The following is a 27,323-nucleotide window of genomic DNA, read 5'->3' as shown; positions in this document are numbered from 1 at the left end:
AGATGGTTATATTGCAAAACGATTCAACAAACATCTTATCGGCACACAATGGTGCAAAGGGCACTGCAACGTATCAACGCGGTGTTATATTAATCGTTAATAAATATGTCGGAAATAATACGAATTTAATTATTTTTTCTTTATCATAATAACAAAAAAGTATTATTTAGGAACACGCCATAATTTTAGAGGTTATCCGAAACATGAATATGTATAAATCAATCCTGTTTGTATGGTATATGCATTAAATATTGAACCAACTTATAAAATGATTGTATAGTTAAAAAAAACAAACGTATTCGCAAAAAATTATATGCGTAATGGATACGCATATGGTGTTTGAAAATGATGCGGAATGTATAGAAACATGTGTCACAATAGATTTTATGAAACGGTGATATTTACTACTGACTGCCGAATCCATTAATGAAAATAGATTATTACGTTTCGGACGTAGGTATCTTAATTTGCCAGACAGTGCATTTTTCACGCGAAGAGATAGATACATTCTATAGTCCTCACAATTCAACGGAAATACGCACAACTTTTTTTAAAAATAATTACGCATACAAATTGTTTATGTATATATATATATATATATATATATATATATTTATATATATATATATATATATATATATATATATATATATATATATATATATATATATATATATATATATATATACATATATATATATATATATATATATATATATATATATATATATATATATATATATATATATATATATATATATATATATATATATATATATATATATATATATATATATATATATATATATATATATATATATATATATATATATATATATATTTGTATATATATATATATATATATATATATATATATATATATATATATATATATATATATATATATATATATATATATATATATATATATATATATATATATATATATATATATATATATATATATATATATATATATATATATATATATATATAAATAAATACATATATATATATATATATATATATATATATATATATATATATATATATTTTTTTTTTTTACTCCGTACTTTTCAATAACTCTTTTCTTTTCAGAACTACATATTTATTTCAAAGAAAAACTATTTTTTTCGATACAAAAATGGTGTCATAAGAAAATTTTCAATTACGCCAAATGTTATCTGGGTTTTTTTTAGAAAATTGAGTTGTGATTTATCGTATATTTATAAGCCTTAAAATATCATTTATTTCACCCCCTGGGAGACGAACAATGATTACGTCACCGTGACGTAATGCTTTTGAAATACGCAGGTACTTTTTGTATTCAACTTTAAAAGTTAACCAAACCGGCAAGGTCTAACACAACATAATTATTATTGAATCGTAAGGTGATTAACGATGCGAAAACGGTAGAATAAATTATTTTTTTAATGTAACGTTAAAACATACAAATTGTATAGGAACTACGGTGTGTGCGTACTAAGTAATCCGAGCTCTTAGTAATCGAAAACTTGGTATATCGCTCACTCCTTTCAAGATCGTCATAAATCAAAAAACTTGATTTTTCAGGAGAACGTTTTTAAAGTTTGAAAATATAACATAATGTATTAAAAATCAAGCCACTTATTGAACTTTTTACTATGCAAAACATCTTTTTAGGTAAAACTTGAAGGTTTTTTCTCCATTTGAAAAATATTTATAATATCAACAACAAAAAAATTAAACAATACCTTTTCTTCAAAATGCAAAAACAACAATTTCTGCCCTATAGCGGGTAAATATTAAGTTAAAAATATGCCGCTTTTGCTGGGATATAGTACATTTTCTGGGCATTCCGAAAACATGCACAACTGAAAATTGATGATTTTTGATTTATGACGTTCTTGAAAGGAGTGAGCGATATGTATATTTTTAACATCGATTTTAAGCGCCTTACTGCTAAACAGGAATAAGTTTATTTTCAATTTAAGTTTTACTTGGTAAATAAAACTATTTCTTAAAATCTATTGTGACGCGTGTTTCGATGAATTTTGCATCATTTTTGAACACCGTATTTTTTAATGTTTTACCAGTAAAATGGTGCGGAACGCATCGAAATAAGTGTCACAGTGGATTTCAAGAAATAGTGGTATTTACCGAGTAAAACTTGAATAAAAAATTGATAGATATTACCTCAAAGTGACTGCCAAATCAATTAATTAAATTAAAGTAATAAGTTCATTTTAATATTGTTGAAGTGAAACTTTTTAGGCGGCGATTCGATAGTCGATAATTGGACGACAATTGAGAGTGAAATTTCAATGACGCGTCACGTTTATTAGGCACATTTCGTTACATCGTCGATGCTAAAAAAAAGGTAGAGACGAAGATGAAATTCCTACGAATCTCGGGGGAGATTTTAACGCCAACTTTGCACCAGATATTTATTTACAGCTAACTGACTGTCTTTGCGAAAAATTGAACTGCACGGAAATAACAAACCCTACGAATCAACGACGATATCCGGAACTACAATAAATCCAATTAATTTTATCATTATCTCGAAAATATCTAATTACGGACATAGGTACCTGTAAATCACACATTTTAGATATCACAAACAATCAGTACATATTACCAATTGAAGTACCAATCAATACCAGTGTAAATATTGAATAAACACAGTTTTTTTTTAAAAAACAAAAAAGGTCCCAGAACTCGCTTCATGTGAAGCTTTTCACTAAAAAAATGTACTCAAATATAATTGAAATATTCATTACAATACCATATTTCATCATTTTGACGAATTATATAAATATAGATTGTAATTAGGTACGTAAACCCAAGCATTGTTTAGTCTGAATGATTTTGAAAATTAAAAAAAAAAAAATTCCTCCATACTTATAATTTTTTTTTCACCGCGTTACATGAAAAAAAGCCCTAAATACAATTTTTTTTCTGTATTTTTGTTGTATTTTTTTGAGATTCTCTTTCTCTCACACTACAAAAAAAGATATCGTTTACGATAAATAAATTTTAGATCGTAGAATTTAATGGTTTTAAAAAGCATGAAAATGTATAACATATTTAATTTCTGCAGTTTAAAAAAAAAATACTGAGTACTTGATGTTACGCATAAAAGTATTGAAAAATAAATACATATTATTTTACATATTATAATCGCCCTAGTGAATTTTATACAAGATATAACTGTTTTTTTCACACAGTCAAAATATTCAGGCATATATGGTATAAGGAATCAAAAATAATTTAAAAAACAATAAAACATACATAAAAACAGAAAAAGACATATTCACATTTCTTTTAGTGCGATAAATTTCGTAAAACGGAAATTATGCCAGCGTAACATCCTTGCCATGATTAATAAAATTGACAGCTGTAATTGGGAAATTTAATTTCCCGCCAAACAAATGATTGATTGCTGTTTTATTAATTTCTTAATTATTTTTAATGCTCAGATTAACATGACTTGGCGTAGTTTAAAGTTTTTTTGTAATAAAATGACTAACAAAATTATGTTCATTCGTTACTTAAGTGCACAATTTGTTCTTTTGCGCTTTTTTGTTGCATTTGTTATTTCTTAACGTAATAAAATATTTTTATTTATTTATTTAAATATATTTTTTTAGATTTTTTCATTTATTTAATACAGTAACATTTAAAAAATACAATTTTATAAAATTTCTTTACATTTCTACTTAATGCAATCTTATAATTTTAGTCGCGCTGAGCCTCTCCAAAAATTACTCGACACTGGCAAGAACACTCAAGATGGGTGAAAAGCCATTAAAAAGAAGAAGAAGAAGAGCCTCTCCAAAAAAGAGACTGAGCTCTTATGCTTGGAGAGGGACTTTTTTTAGCTTTATGGTTTAGATAAAAAGAGTCATGATCTTCCAGGCCGGTCGATTTAATTTTATACACATTTAGTGTTATTATAATAAAACGGTTGACAAAATTGAGTTTACGTTGTTTAGGTATATGATAAGAATAACCAACTAACTAACATCTCGTGACTCCTGATCTGACTACTTTCAAATATTTGAAATAGTTGATCGTGCCAAGTTTCCCTCGGTCTTCCTCTGCTTCTATTATCAACTACAATCGCCTCATAAATTTCTGTTCTCTCTTCACTCATTTGATTAACACGCCCAAACCATCTAAACACACCTTACTTAATTTAATCGATAATGCTTATCTCAGCCTTGCATTCGTTCCCTTTTGTATTACCATTCGAACATTTATCATACATAGTTTTACCGCACATTCATTCGTCTGAGAGATCGCATTTTGACTGAATTCAGTCATACATATTATTTTTAATATTTCGACATTATTTAAAACTACGATAATGAGGTTATATAATCGATTTCTATATCGACCTTATTTTTTAAGGTTAAATTAATATACTTGAGAAAAATGTCCAGTAACGCTTGATTGATTTTTAATAAAAGATTAATTGATGACTATAAAAAAATCCAGTAAATTAGTTTTTGATGAAAACACAAAAAAAATTTGAATAAAACGGTAGTTAAAAGTCATTTGCGCATATGAGTCTTATACAGTATTTCATATTTCCACTCACGATATGTATTATAAATTTATAGTACTGCATAATTTTAGCAAAAAATTTATTTAAAATAATTTTCAAAAACGTGTTTTGAAAAGAGAAAATAGTTTTACCGGGGTTGTCAAAATATTTGAGAAAAAACCCGGATAGGGTCTAGTTAAAGTAATGGAAAAAAAAACTATTGTGGCTTCGATAAAAATCACGAAAAACAAATTTTCTAAATATGTATTTCGATTTAGCTAATATATAAAATTATAAGTTAAAATAACTTGTATAAAAATAATTATGAATAGATAAATAAACATCACAAAAACACATTATTTTTAATGAAAACAATAACGAAAACAAAAACTTTTCGACACTTTTTTTTAACGTTTGCAACACTAGGAAAACGCGATATTTCCGCTCTTTCGCGACTACAGCACTATAAAGATGAAATCGACGTTTTTATTAAATTAATTTACATTACATAAAATATTTATTTTAGTGCATAATTTGAGATGTAAAAATATTGTTGTTGCACAAACATACGCGATTCCAAGACTGAGTAATGCACCAACATTCCGCGCGGCAAAAATTCAAACAAAAAACGAATTTTGAATCGCTTGGCGGGTGTTTTCGCCCGATCGGAACGGACGCGACTGTCTCGCTCCCGCGCGGCGCTTTCCGCATAGCGCCATCCCGCTCCAGATTTTCCTTGACGTGACTTTCTATTGTATCGCTAGATTTAACAAGATGTTCACGAAGAACTGGTCAAATACAATACCGACATGTGTATTTCATTCATGGTTAATCTTTACTCGAGGTGGCTGGCGAAGTTTTTAAAAGGGGGCTGGCGACTATCAGTAAGATTGTAAATATTCACGTCATCTCCAAAAGTGACATTTTAAACGAGCTTATTAGTAAATGGTAAAATTATGGGACAGGTAGATGGTTTCGTATATCTGGGCAGTATGTGTTCTAGAGATGGAAAGATTGATAAAGATGTTAAAAGGAGAGTGAATGCTGGGAACAGAGTGAATGGTACACTGAAATCAGTTACTTATAACAAACAAAAGCTTAACTGCCTGTGCACAAATAGGGTCCTAGTACCAACCCAAACGTATGCAAGTGAAATGATAGTTGATAGATGAAGATGCGGTTTTATCAGTACAATGGATCATTTTCAGACGGGAGGAATATCTAATTCAAGATACTCAAGCTATCAAGGATTGTGCGAGACTCGTTTTGTGTTTATAACAGCCGATATAATCAATATTATCATTCATCATTTTCTTTTGCCAAATTCGCCTTCGTAAATACGTTGTTTTCGTAAGTTGGCAAAGAATGACGTCACAGAAACGTATCCACACTACTACTATTACAGCTCTCTAAACCAGATACATAAAGGGATACAGCCCATAACACACCCGATGACGTAAAATTTGATGACGTATACCGGTGTCCGTTATTAAAATATCTAAAGTTTAAACCTTTGAATCTCCCTTATTTCTCTACAGATTTCAATAAGAATTTTACCGATAGTCTTGTGATTTTTCATATTAATTTATTAGCTAATAAACTAACGTCGTGAAAAAAATCCATTCTGGTTTTTTAACCGTTAGGGTACTGAAAATCGATATATCGACTCTGGTATTCTTTGCCAAAAACATGGTCGTCGATGTATCGACGATGACACGAGTATATTTTGTCGGTTGTGCTTGGAGATTATATAGCAGCGTGCGTGTTTCTAACGTTCTGATTCGTTAATGATATTCACAAATAAACAAATTTAAAAAAAAAAAATTTTGAAACGAAAAGTATAAAAAAAAGACACTAATGTAACTTCTCTTTACGTTTTCCCGGTTTTTTGTCTCATATATGTGATCTTTTAATACAGAAAATATAGCTAAAAACAGACTATTGATTGGAATGTCGCAAAAATAGTAAAAATGCGCTTCTATCTTTAAAAAAATCGTTTTTCTAATTTATTTGTTTGATTTTGGCGCGGTACAATCGCCTCGTCCTAGGGTTGCCATTATCTTGTGACCTGTTTACAAAACGCAGTCTTTCAGGCTGATTTTTAAAAAATAAACAATGTTACATCGAGAGAATACATACACATATAAAATTATAAAGAATACCTAGTGGTACCTCATCTAGAAATTAGAATTGGCAATTCAGCGATTAGAAAACGCATTCTGCAGTGCGGATCTACGATCTACTGGTATGGATGCGTGTGAGATGGAATGCCGATTGAGCGTGAAGATGTACATCGGTAGTCGAGGCTATAAATAAACAATGAAAAAACTCTTCTCTGCTACAGATACAGACTCCCTTGTCTCGTGATACGCGTCCACGTGGTGAAACATGTACATATATGCTACCCAGTGGCGTAGAAAAATAGGAACTTAGCATACTAAAATTTTAAGATTTGGTTTGAGATTTTTTCATGACAATATCTTTAATATCATGACAATAAGTCTTACATCATTTTGAGTGTGTCCAAATACTTGTTCACACTCAAAATGTTGTATATAAATTATCTGGTCAAATTATAAGGTAAAATGATAAAAATTTAAATGATATTTTCTGGCGTTTCTCATGTCGCTCACTCCTTTCAAGAACGTCATAAATCAAAAAACTTCATTTTTCAGGAGAACATTTTTAATGTTTAAAAATATAACACAATGTATTAAAAATAAATATCAAACCACTTACTGAACTTTTAACTGTGCAACAGATCTTTTTAGGTAAAACCTGATGGTTTTTTCTCCATTTGAAAAATATTTAGTATATTAAAAAAAAAAAATTAAACAATACATTTTCTTTAAAATGCAAAAACAACACTTTCTGCCCTGTAACGGGTAAATATTAAGTTAAAAATATGCCTCTTTTGCTGGGATATAGTACATTTTCTGGGCATTCCGAAAACACGCACAACTGAAAATTGACAATTTTTGATTTATGACGTTCTTGAAAGGAGTGAGCGATGTGTGTGATTATAATCCAGGATTCGGACCTCACATACTAATAAAAGAGTTTCTGCTCAATAAAAAGCTTCTTATCATCTCACCAATAGATGTCTCTAGTGAAGTTCTGGTGATTCAAGAACAATGTTTCAAAATTGGTTCATATATAATAGAACTTACAAAAAATAATACAATAAGTCTTCATTAAAAAAACAACAACAACAAAAATACGTTTTAGGGTTGGGAATATGCAAGTCTGTGTATTTACAGGGTTTACGACCTGTCATTGGCTGGTTGAATGGATAATTATAAAACAAAACCGAATGCAAACAATCCCTACAATGGCACAAAAAAAAACTCAAACCGAAAATATTAGGAAGAAAAATCAACAGCGTCAATTTTAGGTTATGTCAAAACCAGTTAATGCGAGCGGTTACATGTTTTAAATACTAACGTAAAATGGAATATTTTTGTTACTATAATTTTGGTGCCTACTTTATAAGTGATGTTTTGAAATATCAAGCATTCCGGAAAATTCGCTTTAAGTTATTTCAAATCAATATACATAGAAGAAGGCTTTAATAACGGATCGTTTTCGTGGATTATCTATGGAATAACGCGTATTAAAAAATATACATATTTATATATATATACACTTCGACAAACTCATCAGAATTCTTGTGAGTAACATTTTTTTACACAAAAATGATTTTGACCATTCAAAAATGTATGATATTCTTTTAGTTTCGACAAAAAACAAATAAATTCGTCCAAGTGAAACAATTTTAAATAGGCCAAAGAAAACAATGCCAACTATAAAATAATGTCGGTGAGTAGATAGATACTTGCGCTAATACGATTTGCTTCAAGAATTCTTGGTGGAAAATTAAGCTGCTAGTTACGTCAATAAATTACCGTAATAATGTTGATACCCTTATTTATTAACAGAGCTATTAATAGTGTATTAATTATAAATAATTAGGTACGGTACGTACATATTACTTTCCGCGTTTCTATGCATTTTATGATTTTGTTCTTACATAATAATATTAAATAATAATAAACAACGCCTGTACTAACAGTTAGGTAGGTACACATAGGTAAAAATGAAAAATATTACGTAATAATATACAGGCGTAGCGAAAATTATGAAATATCAAAATATATAGGACTAAAAACTATATTTTGAATAACAAAAAATAATCAATTCTTTTTTCATTCTAATAATTTTTAATCTTATTATGTAAAGGGTATCATAACAAACTATTAAAATATAATAATATCAACATCAAATAATACTTCGTGAAAAAAAACAAAACATAGAAACATTTATCTGATATTTTTGTTGTTTTTATTTATCAATCTGCATTTTATTAGGAGAAAAATAATATATTACTATATTTTTTTCGATACAACCTTGTATTCGGCGGATATGAGCCGAAAAAGGAAGCTTATTTCCTTCGAACTCACTCATCCGATGGTCTAAAATCGCGTGCGATAGCTACGCGTTATGTACGTGTGGTTTCACCCAGAAATTGAATTGATCTTATTGAAGATTTAATATAATAATATCCGCACGCAATGTGCAGATATTTTATTGTTAATTACTTATTTGCGTGAGCTTGTGACAGTGTTCTAGCGAAATGTACAATATACTTCGACAAACTTATTTATAGAATCTGCGGGGGCGCCATTGTCTTCACTTTTCTTTATTCATTGTTTTTCCGAGCATGTAAAAAGTTACGATAATGTATGAAGAAAAAAAATCGTCGTATTTTTTTACCGTTCTACAAAAAGAGTGTTTAGTTTACGGGGCGGGCCAGTGCCTTCTAGATAAAGTGAGAATTCAAGCCATGTGGCATTAGGTAAAACTGGCAACATTTCACGACCTGTCATTTAAAAAGTAAATTTTCCATTTTCTACATATTTTTTTAAACTTCGAATCCATTGTGTAAATGCCGTGTGTGTGTATTTTTTTTAAATAAGCGTTGAAGACGCCTGTAAATGAGTGCCTATAAATTTTGCAAATGGGTTATTTTCTTTCGGGAGGTATATCCAAAAAACTCAAAAAAGTTTCTTATTTTTATATTTAAATCTGAGAGGGAATAATAGATAGGAAAAAATGGTAGTAATGGCTAGGGCACTTGGGGTCGCAAACCCATATTCGTACTAATGGTATAGTATAAATCAGTCGTTGGCTTATAAGCCAAAGTGCTAAATATAATTAAAATATTTATTGAGAGCCAAATCTATATGCAATTCTTGTACAACTTTATTATAATTTTTGACCTTTATCAAATTATAATAGATTTATATGTACGGTTCACTCTGCTGTATACAGGAATACATAATGTTAAAAAGGTAATGAACACGGGTCTACCAAACAATAAAATGACTCGACTGCAATCAGTGTTAAACGCAGCAGCGAGACTAATTTTTGGAATTTCTAAATTCAGTCACATCAACCCACTACTTCACAAACTCCACTGGTTACGCTTTCCCGAAAGGGTTGAGTATAAACTCTGCCTACTCATGTATAAATCAATACACAATATGGCTCCAGAGTATCTTAAGGAGCTGTGTATTCCAGATGAATTGGTTGATAGACGTCTCACGCTTCGATCGGCTACAACATCTGCAATGGGCAAAGTTATCTTACCAGCTCGCAACCAACGCACTAAATTTGGCGAGCGTGCCTTTGCTGTTGCAGGACCGACGGCGTGGAATGCTCTTCCACCAATGGTTAGAAATAGTGAGAGTGAGATGATCTTTAGAAAAAGACTAAAAACACATTTGTTTGCTAAATCATTTCCACCATAATATTTTCCCCAATTCATTCACCGTGAAGCGCCCTTGAGGTATTTTTTTACGAAAATGGCGCTATATAAGTTATCCAATTTTATTATTATTATTTATTATTATAAAGAATATGGAAGTCTGGACATTTACAGGGCTTACATCATTTTACATAATTTTTGGACCCTGATTTAAATATGGGTGTAATAAGGGTGCATTCCCATCGATCAGGAAAAACACCTTCACATAATGATAATTGAAAAATTATAAACAGTGGTTTGGCAATTTCATAACAGCACATTTTGATGAAACACGAGGGAATGTTATCACTAACTCCCTTAGCATTATTTGGTAAGCATTTGATATGATCAATTATCATATAAAACATTTAAAACACTATCTACTAAACAAGATGCGAAATATTTTGGCAAAAAAGCCTCAAGTGTTCTCAAGTGGCTTTATTTTTTTTGCGTTGATTAGCAGTCACAATAAAAAATGATCAAGGATGTAGAGTGATTGTAAACATATTTAACAATAGACTTCTTGAAAAATCGTTTATATGTGTATTTATTAGTTGCAAATTATTATTTTGTTATATAATTATAATTGCTTTTTTAACTTCTAATATTTCTAAGTAATCTAATTTAAGTCCTCTGTTGCAAGTGTGTAATATATTTAGTGCTTTATTTTGATCAAATGTGCGATTATTTTCTATTAGGTGATTGGCAAATTCAGAATAATTATGGAGATAATCCAGATTTGTGAAGTATTTGGACACACGTGAAATGTTGTTAATATACAACTTAGTAGACCCTAGAAATCAGTGTTTAATTTTAATATTTAAAATATAAATTATGGAGTTCTACAAATTAAATGCAAAATCAATGAAAAATGTATATATTCTCAATATTATTCACATTTAAAGCATTTACTTTGTGGTTAGTCATTTTTACTTATTTATTTTTTTACAAAAATGTCAATAATACTAGTATATTTTTATGTCTACCGGCAGACATAAAAATCTTGGTGAGTGGTAATATACTAATATTATTATCATTCTTGTACAAAATTAATAAGTAGGAATAATGTATGGTTTCTCTGCCAACTACACATTTGTTTGCTAAATCATTTCCACCATAATATTTTCCCCAATTCATTCACAGTGAAGCGCCCTTGAGGTATTTTTTTACGAAAATGGCGCTATATAAGTTATCCAATTTTATTATTATTATTATTATTACAGGAATACATAAAAGTGAAAAGGTAACGGAGGTAATAAAACTCACGCCCGCGCCAAAGGTCTGCCTCATCCGGGCCTCCTCGTGAGCGTCGTGCTTGGCCGTGAGCCCCTTCTCGCGCAGGGAGGTGCGCCGCACGCTGTGCCCGCGGGAGGAGGAGGGCGGGCGGTGCGAGGGCGTGCCCCGGCGGCCTCCGCCCGCGCTGCTGGCCGAGCCCGCCGACACCCTCGACTCCCGCTCCACCAGCAGCTGGGCTATCCGCGCCCTCATCTCCGGGTCTTCGCAAATATCTACAGCAAAATAATCAGGGAATCAAAATACAGTAAAGCCTCATGAACCAGATTCTAACTAGTATTTTTGCCTACAATTTTCACTCATCAATCAATTGTAATTATAGTAACTTTAAATGTAAAGTAATTATAGTAACTTTAAATGCTAAGCCTACTAAGTTATAGTAACTTTAAATGTTTTGTCCGCCTCCATGGTGTAATGGTCAGCGTGTTTGCTACCGTGCTGGAGGTCCTAGGTTCGATTCCCAGGGGGGTGAAAATAAATATTAGTGATTTTGCACTGTAATATTTATTTAATATTACCCTGGACTGGTTCCTGAAGCGCAAGAGTGATCACCTTGCCTCGTATACCCAATTGTAGTGCTTTTTCTTTGAATTTTCATTCATGAATCATAGTAACTTTAAACGTAAAGAGTAAACCCACTCACAAGTAGAAATAGGCTATAAAAGTTATAAAGTTGGAGCCTAAGTAGGAACATGATAAGTAGTGTTGTATGAGCCGTAGCTAGATTTCAGTTGCTTGGACATTAGGTAATTTTAAAAAATACCAAATTCTAGATAAAGACTTTGCGGGGCCTTAAGTACGAGTAATACATATCGCTCACTCCTTTCAAGAACGTCATAAGTAAAAAATCGTCAATTTTCAGTTGTGCACGTTTTCGGAATGCCTAGAAAATGTACTATATCCCAGCAAAAGTGGCATATTTTTAACTTAATATTTACCCGCTACAGGGCAGAAAGTGTTGTTTTTGCATTTTGAAGAAAAGGTATTGTTTAATTATTTTTTTAAACATACTAAATATTTTTCAAATGGAGAAAAAACCTTCAGGTTTTACCTAAAAAGATCTGTTGCACAGTAAAAAGTTCAATAAGTGGCTTTATATTTATTTTTAATACATTGTATTATATTTTAAAACTTTAAAAACGCTCTCCTGAAAAATCAAGTTTTTTGATTTTTGACGTTCTTAAAAGGAGTGAGCGATATGTGCTCTATCAATATACATATTGGCACAATGCCCAAATATGTCTATTGATAGTTGGTCAGTGTTGAACAAAAGTGAAGTAAGCGACAAAAAAAAGAGTTCTGTTTCAAATATTTCAATGATTTCCACGGTTCCATTGATGTTCGCAAATGATCAAAATAACTAAGAAAAACAGTTGTTTTAAAGTTATGTTAAAACACAGTGGTCTTTCACTCTTGTCTTATAGAGGATTGTGTAAGAATTACCTGCAGGAGTTTCATCATGTTTGTTCTTAGCATTGAGATCAGCTCCATTATGCACCAATATCTCCAGAACTTCCATCTGTATTTAGAGGGAAACATTCACAAAAACATGCATTAATTATAGTTTAGTTACAAACATCGCACACCCACATTGGCAAAAAATAAAAATGAAACACTTTTTACAGAAAGCTGAAAACCTTTAAAAAAAAAATTTTATGCGTAGAGTAACTTCATAAAAAAATTACAAAGATGGAGAAATAATTTTGCTGCGATTTGATCTTATTGCCACATGCTCCATAGTAGAATCTTTTCACATATATACATAGATATTTAAAATACCTTTATAATAAAGCAAATAATAACAATCCATCAAACACTCAAAAAACAAAAACATAAAATCTATTGAATATACATTTTTTAAACAATGTTTCATTATTTTCGTAAACTATTAGAATCTCAATAATGGACATATTCCCACTTTATGAAAAGACCCTATTGCAGAATATATAATAAGTTTTATTTGGTTTCATATAATAAAAATAATAAAACCCTTATCCGCACCCCAATGGTGCATAGGGCACTGTGTCTTATAAATGCAGTGTTATCATGATCGTTTTACACATGAAGGAAAGGTGATCAGCCCTCCGCTTCAGGTACCAGGCCATGGTAATATTGAATAAATATTACAGTGAAAAAATTACTCATATTTATTTTTACCCCCCTTGGGAATTAAACCCGGGACCTCCAGAACGGTAGCCGAGCGTGCTGACCATTACACTACGGAGGCGGACAAAAAGGTTTCATATAAGGAAGATTATATTGAAAACAATTATACAAAAAGTATACAAAATGAAGAAGGTTTTTATGTACAGGCGGACGCCTGTACATAAAAACATTCAAACATAATTTAATTTATGGGTTTCATGTATTCGGAATTCCAAAAATGTATGGGTAATTTTATGTGTATTATTGATACCAATCATAAAAAAAGTGTTTTTTTTTTACAAAAAAACAAATTTTGTGAAAGTCTAGGGTCGCCTGTATAAAAAAATCTTTTGAGAGTACATTTATTATTGCAAATTATTCTGTTCTACCAGTTTGTCTTTGGCTTTGTTTTGATGTTGACTATATAATGTCCGTTCATATTTATTTTACCTCTGATATATATTTAGTTAGCCAACATAACTAGAGGTAAAATAACTGTAGATTCACTGTACATATCATCAAAATAACCTCAAAAAAATAATGGTAAAAATGGACACATATGTATGGGTTCATATTTTCTAACATTTTGACTGCCTGGTTCAAGAGTGAGGCATTAAAAAAAATTCAGCCATGACATAATGAGCAATGAAAGTTTGAAACTGCATCCACGTATGGGTAACTGTTATATTTTAAGTTACCTGATTGGGCTGGTATTCGTTACTTTTCTGGATCACCATTTCTTTGCAACTCAAGTTATTAAAGTCAAATTTAGCTAGAAATACACAATATGCAACCAATTTTGTGCATTCATTGGCGTGATTAGTTTTAAATTATCAAATCCAAAATTCGAATTGATTAACTTTTAAAGAAGTCGTTTAATTTGATCAAAATATTTAAAACCAAGTCATTAATACTGAATTCAGATGTAAACAATGAGTCAACACCAGTATATTTAGACATACAAACTCAGTTACTGATGCAAACATTTGAGTATACATATAGTCAAACTTTGGCTTACAAATGCCTCTGGAAATGAATTGTTTAGATGAATTTTTAAAAAAATTGGTAAAGAAATGTGCCAGTTTGTGGGTAGAATCTGGGTTACAAATAAATTTCAGTTTACGAATAATTCCTATGATACATCCTCCATTAATTGTTAAACTGTAAAACACTCTTTGAAAATAAAACAAATGAACACCGGAGCAAAGATGATTATGTGATACATATTGGACATGCAGGTAGTGCGCAACATGCCAGTCATGTGACAAACGTGTACTTACATGCCCCCAACACGCCGCTGCGTGTACTGGCTGCCAGGAGTCATTGTCCTTGACATCGGTGGACACGTGATTGTCAAGGAGGAATTCCACAACTTTAGTATATCCATTAGCAGCAGCAATGTGTAACTGTGAAAGAAATTTGTATTGTAAAATTCAATTCATTTTTTGTTGTTGTTGCTATTTACAAGGTATGTATGTGCCTTAGTTAAAAAGGTGCACATGTTTGTGCATCTCTTCTTTCACATATTATACTTTCAATTATTTATTTGTTAAAATTATTGTAGAATAAACGTAGATAAGTCGGCTTATTATTATGAAACAATGCCTTTCAAACAACCAAATACAGACTAATAATATTGGTCTAGGTTTGTGCCTTATAAAACTGTTTGAAATAAATAGGCAGATAGTGCTTGTACTGGCATAAGTGAAAATGAAAAAAATATATATGAGGAGGTGCAGTGTGAAAGATTAAATAAATACAATATGATATATATCCATATTTATAAAACTGAATTTTTCAAAACAATGAGGCCATAGAGTAGGTTTTGATTATTTAAAAAGGAATGCCCTGCAAAGTCATTATTTTAGAGACTTGACTGCAGGTAGGATAGTAGGGATAAGGAAGGTTGATATGAAATTCACCGCAAACACCCATACCAATTGAAAATAAATATTTTATGAATTCATTTTGCAAATAGCGTAAATGGAACAAGTGATGTCAGTTTTGCAATTGAGTGTCTACCCAACAATGCCATAACACCTGCTTGTTCAGTAAGAAGTTGAAGAAGGGGGGAGAAGAGACAATATGATGGACAGTTAGGGATACAAGAATATTTAATAATGTTTCTTGAAATGCATCAGATGGTGCTTTTTTTAGATGCAAATATAATTTATTTAATTCTGGCCACACAGAGAGAAAAATAATGACTAAATAATGAATTGTATGTTGAGGAATAGAATTAAGTGATTGAAACCTCCTATATGAATGACAGTTGATAGTATCTGAAGACCCAATACCAATTTTATGTATTTTAAGATTCATAAAATCTCTTTTATTTGATTGCCGGACGATCCAAAAACCACATGTTTTTCGTGTGAATGGAGGCTTATAGATGTAAATGTGTGTCAGCTAGTTTGTAAACAATGTTACCTTATGTGTATGGGGTTTTATTGTTAATCCTTTAATTAGTTGTCAGTTTTTGCAATACTTACATTGACACTTAGTTTTAGTATTATTTACCGATAATTAATGATAGTTTGATGATATTTATGAAAATATCCTAATCTTATTAGGATACTGGATATATGACTCAAGGAATCGGAAAAAAAATCTCACTATGGATGTCCAATAACAGATAGAATGGTGAATGTTACACGGTATGTACACAATCACTTAAACCAGCCATATATGGTTCATAGGCCACGTAAATGTCTATATTTCTATATTCCCTTCTCAAAAACTTCTGTCATTTGAGATATTTAAAACATATTGAGAAAACAGTTTTTAATTCTAATTCCTGTCCGCTTTCTAATCTAGTGGTTAGTATCATTTGTCTACAGTTCATGAAGTCCTGGGTTCTATTCCCAGGAATAAATACTATATAGGCCTGGGGGAGAACATTTAATATTATCCTGGTCGGTCGCCTGTGCCACAGTACATAATTATCACTTTGTCTTCATCCAATTGCCTAATAAGTTAACACTCTATTAGCATAAATCTGATACAGTATCTTTTGCATCATTGGCTGGAGATGAGAGTCAGAAAAAGTAAGTAATTTGCAAGGACAATGTATGTATTTAATATTTGTTATACATACATACATTTGTATTAGTAATCATGTCACTCATAATATCAGTAAGCCATTGGTTCCTTTGGTCATAAATGAATTCAAAATGCCTTAAGAAATACACCCATGTATAGCCATTCTATTCTTATACGACAGTAAACTTTTTAATCATTGTTAGAATTGTATTATATCTCATTAGTTACTCATATGGTTTATGTAATATATTCAATGAATTAGTGATTGAAATATTATTGAAAGCAGAGAGACTATAAATAGCAGACAGAAAAAGAAGAACAAGGCAAAAAAAAGACAAGTAAAAGAAAGAAGTGTATTTAAAATAATATAAAAATATATTAGACACAAAAAGCAACAGAATACAAACACGGAGGACAAAATTAGTACATAAATATTTTAAAGAAGCTGCCCGTAGACCAGAAAATATTAGCACAAGGCAAAGGATCGTAAGAGTAAAAGTAAAAATATTGTTTTATGGAAGAAATTTTCACTTATTATTTTCAGACGTGGTATCCAAAAGCATCCTCCAAACGTCGTCTGATGTTATCTGTCATGTTTCATATCTAATTGTGATGTTTTATTTTTAAAATACAATATAAATCAAGAATAAAAAAAGGGAAACAGACGATAATAAATTAATGATCAAACCGTTGCAATACATATATCGTAGTCATACAGGAGAAAGTGACCAAGTGTATTTCTTACAAAAACGTGATCATTGACTATTTGATATCTTACTGGCTAAATATTGCCTTGAAAAAAATCTCAAAGGATTTTAAACTTGGAAGTATAATATATTGACTTGTTAAAAATGACTAACTGCATTGTTATTTATTTTCTTGCCAAGCAAAAGTGACTTAAATGCCCCCCCTGAACATTTTACATTTTGTTAGTTAGTCACTTTCTCCTGTACGACTACGATATGAGCATTTTTCTTTTTGACAGCTTTTTAATATTCTAGTCGGCTAGTAGTCTACTATAATGTATTTTGAATCAACCAATAGAAAATCATAATCAGACCATAGAGAATTTTAGTCAGGTTGTGGTTCGATTTCCACTATACCTTAAATAATATTTCACACCACGTAGGCAATATTGAAGTGACGCATAGGCAGTCTTGAATAATAACAAAGATTTGTATTATTGTCTATAATACATAAGCAAGTTTTTTTGTCAAATTTAATCTTACGATCTTTTGTTATAATTATAAAACTAAAAAATAGAAACCGAAACAACTTTTTACTTTTTATAAGGAAACTGTTAAATCATTCACACTTAAAAAAATAAAGAAATATTGACATAGAAGAGTATTAAATCAAGGAATAAAATATCACTATAAAAACATAATAATAAGGTAATAGAAAAAAAGAGAAGAATTCAAGCAAGAAAAAATTATGTGCATAAAACCAATCACCATGATATTATTGTTCAACAATCACCATAAGTTATTTAGTTCAATAAAATTTAAGGGTAAAAATAGATACAGTTTATAAATTCAAATATATTTAGTTTTTTCTTAGAAAAATCTGCATTTAAACTACTAATGACTTCCCAACGATTACAACAGTACTGTACTCAAAACATGCAATTTTATATACATTTACAATGCAGTTTATAAGAAACTACAAATATATAACAATATTTATAAATCTGAATAAAAAAAGTAATCAAAAGTGGTCCCAATTAAATCTATTACTTTAAAATTATATTTTTGGACCCATTTCTACGTACGATGAGCCGATGCAAAACTGTCACCATTCACCGCTGTAATAATTAAAACATTAACAAAAGACAATTTTAATCTTTGGCGTAAGGAGTAAGATATGTATTATATAAAGAGATACAAGAACTGGCTCAAAGGAGAGAGGTCCCTGAGATATACCGACAAGAGCATGATGGTAGAAAGTGGCAGCATTGCATCTGGACCCAATAAATTTTATGTTAGAAAAACAGTTTTATAAAACACGTTTCTAAAATTATTTTGTTCTCTAAAATAGTTTCTACCTAAGTAACAAACACCAAACATTGATAGCACCTGATTATAATACATAACATACAGAAAAAGCTCTTTAATTAAATTGACAATAGTTAAAATTTTGCCATAATTTGCGAATATGTAGAAGTTTTTTTTAAAATTTTCGATTAAAATTCAATTTTAATTCATAAGAGAATAAAAAATATATATATAAATATACATTTATAATTTAAACTTTAATGAGCTTTTACTGAATATACACTGTTAAGTAAAATAGCACCTTTTAGTTCTATATAAGCCATAACCACACAATTTAACCACAAAACAAAAATTAACACGTAGGAAAAATATATATATGTACATATTAACAAATTGCTATTGGTCTATAATATCTCAATGCAATTTTTATAAAATAAATTCTTGAGAATTGTGATATTCTGTTATTTAACTGTTTAAAATTGCTCTATATATCGCTCACTCCTTTCAACAACGTCATATATCAAAAATCGTCAATTTTCAGTTGTGCATGTTTTCGGAATGCCCAGAAAATGTACTATATCCCAGCAAAAGCGGCATATTTTTTACTTAATATTTACCCGCTACAGGGCAGAAAGTGTTGTTTTTGCATTTTGAAGAAAAGGTATTTTTTAACTATTTTTTTAAAATATACTAAATATTTTTCAAATGGAGAAAAAACCTTCATGTTTTACCTAAAAAGATTTTTTGCACAATAAAGTGTTTGTTTAAGTGTTTTTTGAAATATAAATTAATTTTGCACAATAAAGTGTTTGTTTAAGTGTTTTTTGAAATATACAAAATATTTTTCAAATGGAGAAAAAACCTTCAGGTTTCACCTAAAAAGATGTGTTGCACAGTAAAAAGTTCAATAAGTGGCTTGATATTTATACATTATATTATATTTTCAAACTTTAAAACGATTTGAAAAATCAAGTTTTTTGATATTTGACGTTATTGAAAGGAGTGAGCGATATGTGCTTTTCCCATGCTCTGATTAGCTGCTCATACGAAATTGACTTTTTAACCTTAGATTACAGGACATTTGTAAAATTAACGACAGACATCCAATTTGTGGAAGGCACCGAGGCAACATGTGTAAAGAATGTAGTGATAACTAGGATCAAAATTTTTTAGCATTATTTTATGTTCGTATATTATATAAAAATTTTAAAAAATATGTTGTACTTATTTTTTAAAATGTTTTTTGGAAACTTTTTTGATAAAATGTGAGTTTTTTTCATCCTCATATATTTTCCAGACAAGATGGTCAGATGACATTAAAATAGTGGCATTCCTGCACTGGAAGAGAGTCGCGTCCAACAGACAACTGTGGAAGTCCAGGAGGGAGGCCTTTGTTCAATACTGGACATAAGAAGAACGCTGAAGTAGTAAGTAAGTAAAAAACCGCCCAACAACTATGTGTTAAAGGTACATTGAAACAAGTCCCGCGGTCTAGAGTTAAATGATGTTTGTGTCTACATCCGAGTATTTAAGAATCCCTTTCCAGAGCGGCCTTCTGCCGACCTTCCTCTTGACCAGTCCGAGGGCCAGACTGGCGACGAGTCGGAGCAGCCCGCGCAGGAGCCTCACCGGAGTGGCGCCGTGCTGGTCGCGCGCCTCCAGGTCGCCCGCCGCGGCCGCCACCTGCCGCAGGTCGCGAAGCATGCGGCGCTCCGTGGCCGCGCGCGTGGCGTCTATCAGCCGCTGCGTCACGCCGTTGGAGGCCATCTCGCCCTCTATGCAGTCCAGCGTCGCCTCGTCCTCGCATATGTCGTACGGCATGTTGCCTGCAATAATCAAACACGGATATTACAGCAAAATATTGCCTCAAATGTAAAATTCCATATAGCAAACTTGATTTAAGTCTCGTCAAAACTCAAAATACATATATTTTTTTGCATTAAACAATATAATATATCGACGGCCCCTACGTAAAGTACTCTATCTGCAAATCTGTTACTTTACAGGAGAGAGCTTAGAAGATTTTTTCAAAGTATTCTTTTTTATTAAATAACGGTTTTATCTGAAATTCTAAACTAGTATTATTCATTAAAAAACACATTAAAATAATGTATTAAATCGTTTTAAAACAATAAACTTTATAAAAATTAAGTAGTTAGCGTTTTAGGAGTTCAGTTCATTTTGAAAATTCGATGTAGATAGCGTCTTATACGCCTGAAAACTAAGCGTAATTTTTTTTTGTTTGTTTATATTTGTAGATAATGGCCAGTTGATAACACACACCAAATATCTCAAAATTGACAAAAATGTAATTAGAGCACTTTACGTAGGGCACGTCGATATTACAGGTACAAAATATTCTATTATATTAACACACTTAGGACGGGAAAGTAATTCTACCCGTTCGGCGATTGATGCTCAAGGACGAGAATGATATTTTTACCTTCTGTGTCGGCCTTATTTGAAAGTCAGAAAAGAAGGAATTACTTAATTTTTTTTATGAACATTATGTAACAATCACTTTATTAAGGTTTAAACTATATGTACATATTATCAAATTCTGTCGACAGCAGTCTGGAGGTGTAAAAAACATCTGACGGAAATGTGTTAATTAATTTTTTTAAAAAAAAAAAGATAACTTAAAACTTGTATTCCCCTAGTGTATTTAAAAAGTGGAATTCATGTAATTGGTGTTTTTTGTTTAAATGTTACGGGATCTCTTTTTTTATCATATCGAATTCATTATAATCAGATTTGAGATAAAATAATTATACTATATACTATATCAATCGATTATAATTTAATATAATAAAAATAAAATTTTGAAAACTAACATTGTTATAAAATCAATACATATCTTATTATAACCTTACTGTATAACAGTTTCTTCCTCAAAAACATTATTTTAAGGGAATAACTGGAAAGTCTCCACTTTAAGACGGTTGTCTGCAGGTAGGATAGTAAGGACAAGGAAGATAAATCGCTCACTCCTTTCAAGAACGTCATAAATCAAAAATCGTAAATTTTCAGTTGTACGTGTTTTCGGAATGCCCATAAAATGTACTTTATTCCAGAAAAAGAGGCATATTTTTTACTTAATATTTACCCGCTACAGGGCAGAAAGTGTTGTTTTTGCATTTTGAAGAAAAGGTATTGTTTAAGTGTTTTTTGAAATATACAAAATATTTTTCAAATGGAGAAAAAACCTTCAGGTTCCACCTAAAAAGATGTGTTGCACAGTAAAAAGTTCAATAAGTGGCTTGATATTTATTTTTAATGCATTGTATTATATTTTTAAACTTTAAAAACAATCTGAAAAATCAAGTTTTTTGATATTTGACGTTATTGAAAGGAGGAGAGAAAAAGAGGCATATTTTTGACTTAATATTTACCCGCTACAGGGCAGAAAGTGTTGTTTTTGCATTTTGAAGAAAAGGTATTGTTTAATTATTTAAAAAAAAATACTAACTATTTTTCAAATGGAGAAAAAAACCTTCAGGTTTTACCTAAAAAGATCTGTTGCACAGTAAATAGTTCAGCAAGTGGCTTGATATTTATTTTAAATACATTGTACTATATTTTTACACTTTAAAAACGTTCTCCTGGAAAATCAAGTTTTTTGATTTATGACGTTCTTGAAAGGAGTGAGCGAAATGTGAAAAATACACCACAAACACTGATCAATTGAAAATAAACCTTTCCTGAATTTATTTTAAAATTGGCGGGAATCAAATCTGCAATGGCAGTTTTGCATTAATCGTCTACCCGACTACACTACGGCATCTGTTTACTATTGATTAGTGGGGAATAAACTGCTCGACATTATAATTAAGTTATAATAAGATATATACATAGTTATTTGATAACAAAGTTGGTTTTAAGTTACATATCGTAGTCGTACAGGAGAAAGTGACCAACTAACAAAATGTAAAATGTTCAGGAGGGCCATTTAAGTCACTTTTGCTTGGCAAGAAAATAAATATCAATGCAGTTAGTCATTTTAACAAGTCAATATACTATACTTCCAAGTTTAAAATCCTTTGGGATTTTTTTCCGGACAATATTAAGCTAGTAAGATATCAAATAGTCAACGATCACGTTTTTGTAAAAAATGCACTTTGTCACTTTCTCCTGTATGACTTAGATATGATCGTTTTATATGTTTTGTAAAAATTATTTAAAAATATATATTGAAAATGTTGTATTCACATATTGAATTATTGTCAACAAAGAAGATTTTTTTAAATTAAAGAACTTACTATCAGCGCATGACTAAGGGAAAATGGCATTATATATTCTTTAAAAAAATATGGTATTCTTGTGTAACAATTTGTCATATAAGTTCAGGATTTAAAAGATGAAGATAAGTGATTACCATCCGCATTCACAGCCAATAAATTAGCACCGCGTTCTATGAGAACACGTACTAATTGCAAATGCCCACAGGTGGCCGCGGCGTGCAGCGGAGTCCACTTCTCCGAATCTTCCGCGTTTACATTTGCTCCCTGAAATTTAAAAAGGAATCATAGCATTTAATTATATCATACATCTCCAAATCTCATACGGACCCTAATGGGCACTGCATCATATAAACTCAGTGTTATCTTGATCTATTAACACATGAAGGAAAGGTGATCAGCCCTCCACTTCAGGTACCAGTCCAGGGTACATTGAATAAATATTAGAGTGAAAAAATCACCTATATTTATTTGAACCCCCCTGGGAATCAAACCGGGGACCTCCAGTGCTGTAGTCGAGCTCGAGCTGACCATTACACTACGGAGGAGGATCATATTGTATATGCAACATATATTTTTGATGACGAAAAACAATGTCTATGGTAAAATCCATAGAAACTATTCAAATATATAAAAATGGTTTCTACGGATTTATTACTATCACAAGTTTCACTAAAAGGCTTGTTTTTATAATGCTTAAGGGGATATTAGACCAAATGTTGGAAAGTGATTAATTGCTCTCAATTTCTACGGCAATCTTCACTAGCAAATTTTTTTATTTGAAATGTTGTATACCATGTAAAGGTTTATTATTAAAACCCTTATCCGCACCCCAATGGTGCATAGGGCACTGTGTCTTATAAACGCAGTGTTATCATGATCGTTTTACACATGAAGGAAAGGTGATCAGCCCTCCGCTTCAGGTACCAGTCCATGGTAATATTGAATAAATATTACAGTGAGAAAATTACTTATATTTATTTTACCCCCCTTGGGAATCGAACCCGGGACCTCCAGAACGGTAGCCGAGCGTGCTGACCATTACACCACGGAGGTGGACGAAAGGTTACAAGGTATAATTAATAATTATTAACCAGCTGGTAGGTATAAACTCTTTTTCTGTGACCGATTTATATGATATATGTATATGCTGTCAAGTTTTAGCTTTAATACAGTTTAACCGGTTAACTGCCGGCAGGTACATGTGTGGCGGAACCCAGCACGCTGCGAATTTTACGACAAAAATAAAACCTTCTAAACATATTGTTATTAAAAGTGTATTAACGTTTATTTATAAAACTTGCCAAATAAATTAAGAGCGCGCCAGTCGTTCAGTCATTTATCCATAATCATAAAATTAATTTTCATGGTGCAGGGTTGTCACAAAATTTGTCATAGAAAATATGAAAACTAAATTATATGTCAAAAGTAATTGTTTATGTTAGTTTAATATTAAAAGTATATATACACACACACACACACACTTTGATTTGAAAAAAAATTAAAAATCATCAGAATCGACACTAAAATCACCGTCATCAGATTCGGCAGTGACGGCAACTCTGGGATTATTGGACAACCCTGAGCGCCATTAGTTGTTCCGACGACAAAGCTCTCTTAAGTTAACGTTTAAAGTGGTAAAAAAAAAATCTGTTTCAATTCTAAGTATGCAAAGATATTCTCAATAGATGTCACTATGCGTTCAATATATTTGTACATTTTAAATAATTGTTATTCTTTAGTAAAAGCCCATTTAAAACGGCGCGTCTTAAGACGTAATTTTTGTATGAGCGGCGCTCCGTTCACAGAAAATTATGCGTCTTAAGACATTGACTTAAAACTCTTGGCAGTTAACCGGTTAAAACCTGTTTAAACCGGACCTCCATATACTGGAAACCTTGACAAACAGAAAATAAATTTCATATCCCTAGTAAATATTTCCAGACAGTTTAAATAAATCAGATAACGATAATAATGACAAATTTACTAATAAAATAAATAAGAAAGTGGTATGTGCAAAAAGGGGAAATAAGTATGGCCGGAAATGCAACATGTGTTAAGACGATCGGGGCAGTTAAAATGATAGTAAAAAACGTTTTAAGGTTGCTATTTTAGATATTGTCCGCCTCCATAGTGTAATGGTCAGCACGCTCGGCTACCGTTCTGGAGGTCCCGGGTTCGATTACCAGGGGGGTCAAATAAATATAAGTGATTTTTTCACTGTAATATTTATTCCATATTACCCTGAACTGGAACCTGAAGCGGAGGGCTGATCACTTTTCCTTCATGTGTTTTCTTTTTAAATTTTATTTATTTAATATATTTACATTTTTAAGTATAACATAATACATTTTAAACATTTATACATATGGAAAACATTAAATTTAGATTCGCTGTGCCTCTCCAAAAAAGAGACTGAGCTCTTGTGTTTGGAAAGGGACTTACACTCATGGTTTAATGTTATATAATAAATGTTATAATAGTATTTTTTTTTTGTTTGTATATTTTTTCAAGATTTATTTTTAATGGACTTTTTTTTTCTTAAGTATTTTTATATCTTCTATTTTTTAAATTTCTTAAGGGAGTTTATTGAAATATTTAATTCCCAAATATTTGAAGTTTTGTTGAAATTGCTTAATGTTGCGTTTTGGAGTGGAAAAATCATTTAAGAATCTCGAAAAAAAACTTTTTTTAAATTAAAATAATTATAACCCTTTAATATTTGAAAAATTGTTTTTTTTTTTATAAATGGTTTCTATGTGTTAACGATCAAGATAACACTGCCTTTGTGTGATGCAGTGTCCTATGCACCATTGGGGTGCGGATAAGGGTTTGAATGAATGAATGAAAATGAATTTTAGATCTTAGGAGTATCAGACCTTATCTAGCAGAAGTTGCAGCATTTCTTCATTATTGTCTATACAGCACTGGTGGAGGGCGGTGAGTCCATCTTCATTGGTAGCGTCGGGAGTAACTCCTCGAGATAGAAGTCTTCTCACTGAAACATTAACAATATTCTATTAACTGAGTACTAAAGAGAGTAAAACATTGCAATATATAAAAATCTTCTATGTGTATTCTTTCATTACATATATTATTCAAATGAGTGAAACCTCTATCTATCGTTTTTAAAGGGACCTATTAAAATAAACTATGAATACGGGAAAACAATGAATGCAGGATTAAGAGTTCAATACGCAAATAGATACGACCGAGTAAAGATACCGTCCTCCCAATCTGCATAACCATTCGTAGGCTAAAATTCTAAGAAGAATACATGTTTCAGATGCAAATATATTTATATAAAAAAAATACAAACCTGAATAGAATTTTAAAAAATACTTTTGTTTTTTAACTGTTTTATTTTCGCAAGTCAATAGTATATTTTCGGCTTTGCAAATTGTATTTTTTCAGCATCGGTTATTGAATGTGTGTTGTAGAAAGTTTTCTTTCAAAGAGTGTGCACGCTTCTGGAAATGCAGGTACAGGCAGCGCTCCTTTTCATCAATATCGACCTCTCCTGCTATCGGTTACACAAGCTTTCGATAGTTTCTATTCCATAAGTTGCCGTTGAAAGTAAGAAAATTGAAAAGAATGTAAAAAAAAACAGACAAAATGTATCAAATATGCAGCTTAATTAGAACGATAAATGCGGTAAATGGTGATACAGAAAGGATCGATGCGGTTTAGTTGAGTTTGAAATTAATTTGGGATAGAAGAAATGACACATCCGGGAAAATGATTATTTAAGGAACGATAAATAGAGGTTTCACTGTATAAACAATCTCTTCATTTTTCCACAACACCAAGTTATAAACATGATTCGCGGATTGCGGTCCTGTGGTTAGTGTCGCGGACTCTGAGTCAGAGTTTCCGATTTCGAATACCCCTATTACAATTTGACAGCTTTTTTAATAATATTCATAAAAAAGGTGTTCATGTGTGTGTAATAAAAACAAAAATATTTCCCTTCATTTTTTTTATCCTAATTTATCTTATTTCGTATATGTACTTTCTCCACAACTATCCAAATACATGCATAAATTGAAAAATAGTTTTTATCATAAATGTATATATTTTTTATGTCAAATTCAGTTGCAGTTCAATTCATTTTCTATGTTAACATCAGTTGCAAGCTTCAAGTATTTTTTTCTCTCCAGATTTTCATTTTAAATGTCATCCCATATAAATTAATATGGTCGTAAATCTTTTTTTTTGTATCTTAGTGCGTTCTGTTTGTACAGTGATGATAAGTATAGTATCTGGCCATGAAT

The 27,323-nt window shown here is 31.0% G+C and overlaps 1 protein-coding gene across 3 annotated transcripts in view; it reads right to left on the bottom strand.

Annotated features, from left to right (window-relative positions):
• Window positions 1-27,323, bottom strand: part of LOC148304687 (protein phosphatase 1 regulatory subunit 16A-like) — a 47,111-nt gene that overhangs the window by 7,341 nt on the left and 12,447 nt on the right. For all 3 annotated transcript variants that reach the window (XM_088267793.1, XM_088267792.1, XM_088267794.1), the window contains exons 4-9: window positions 25,929-26,047; window positions 23,187-23,316; window positions 20,441-20,637; window positions 15,056-15,181; window positions 13,074-13,149; window positions 11,604-11,845 (exon numbers count right to left, since the gene is read on the bottom strand). In XM_088267793.1, coding sequence (XP_088123919.1) covers window positions 11,604-11,845; window positions 13,074-13,149; window positions 15,056-15,181; window positions 20,441-20,637; window positions 23,187-23,316; window positions 25,929-26,047 — 890 coding nt within the window. The remainder of the gene's footprint in view (window positions 1-11,603; window positions 11,846-13,073; window positions 13,150-15,055; window positions 15,182-20,440; window positions 20,638-23,186; window positions 23,317-25,928; window positions 26,048-27,323) is intronic.

The sequence above is a fragment of the Brachycentrus maculatus genome, unplaced genomic scaffold (assembly GCF_059751285.1).
Source record: "Brachycentrus maculatus isolate JH-2025_06_01 unplaced genomic scaffold, ASM5975128v1 h1tg000306l, whole genome shotgun sequence".
Taxonomy (NCBI): domain Eukaryota; kingdom Metazoa; phylum Arthropoda; class Insecta; order Trichoptera; family Brachycentridae; genus Brachycentrus; species Brachycentrus maculatus.
Note: the sequence above shows the minus strand (reverse complement) of the source record. Positions and strands in the feature narration are given on the sequence as shown.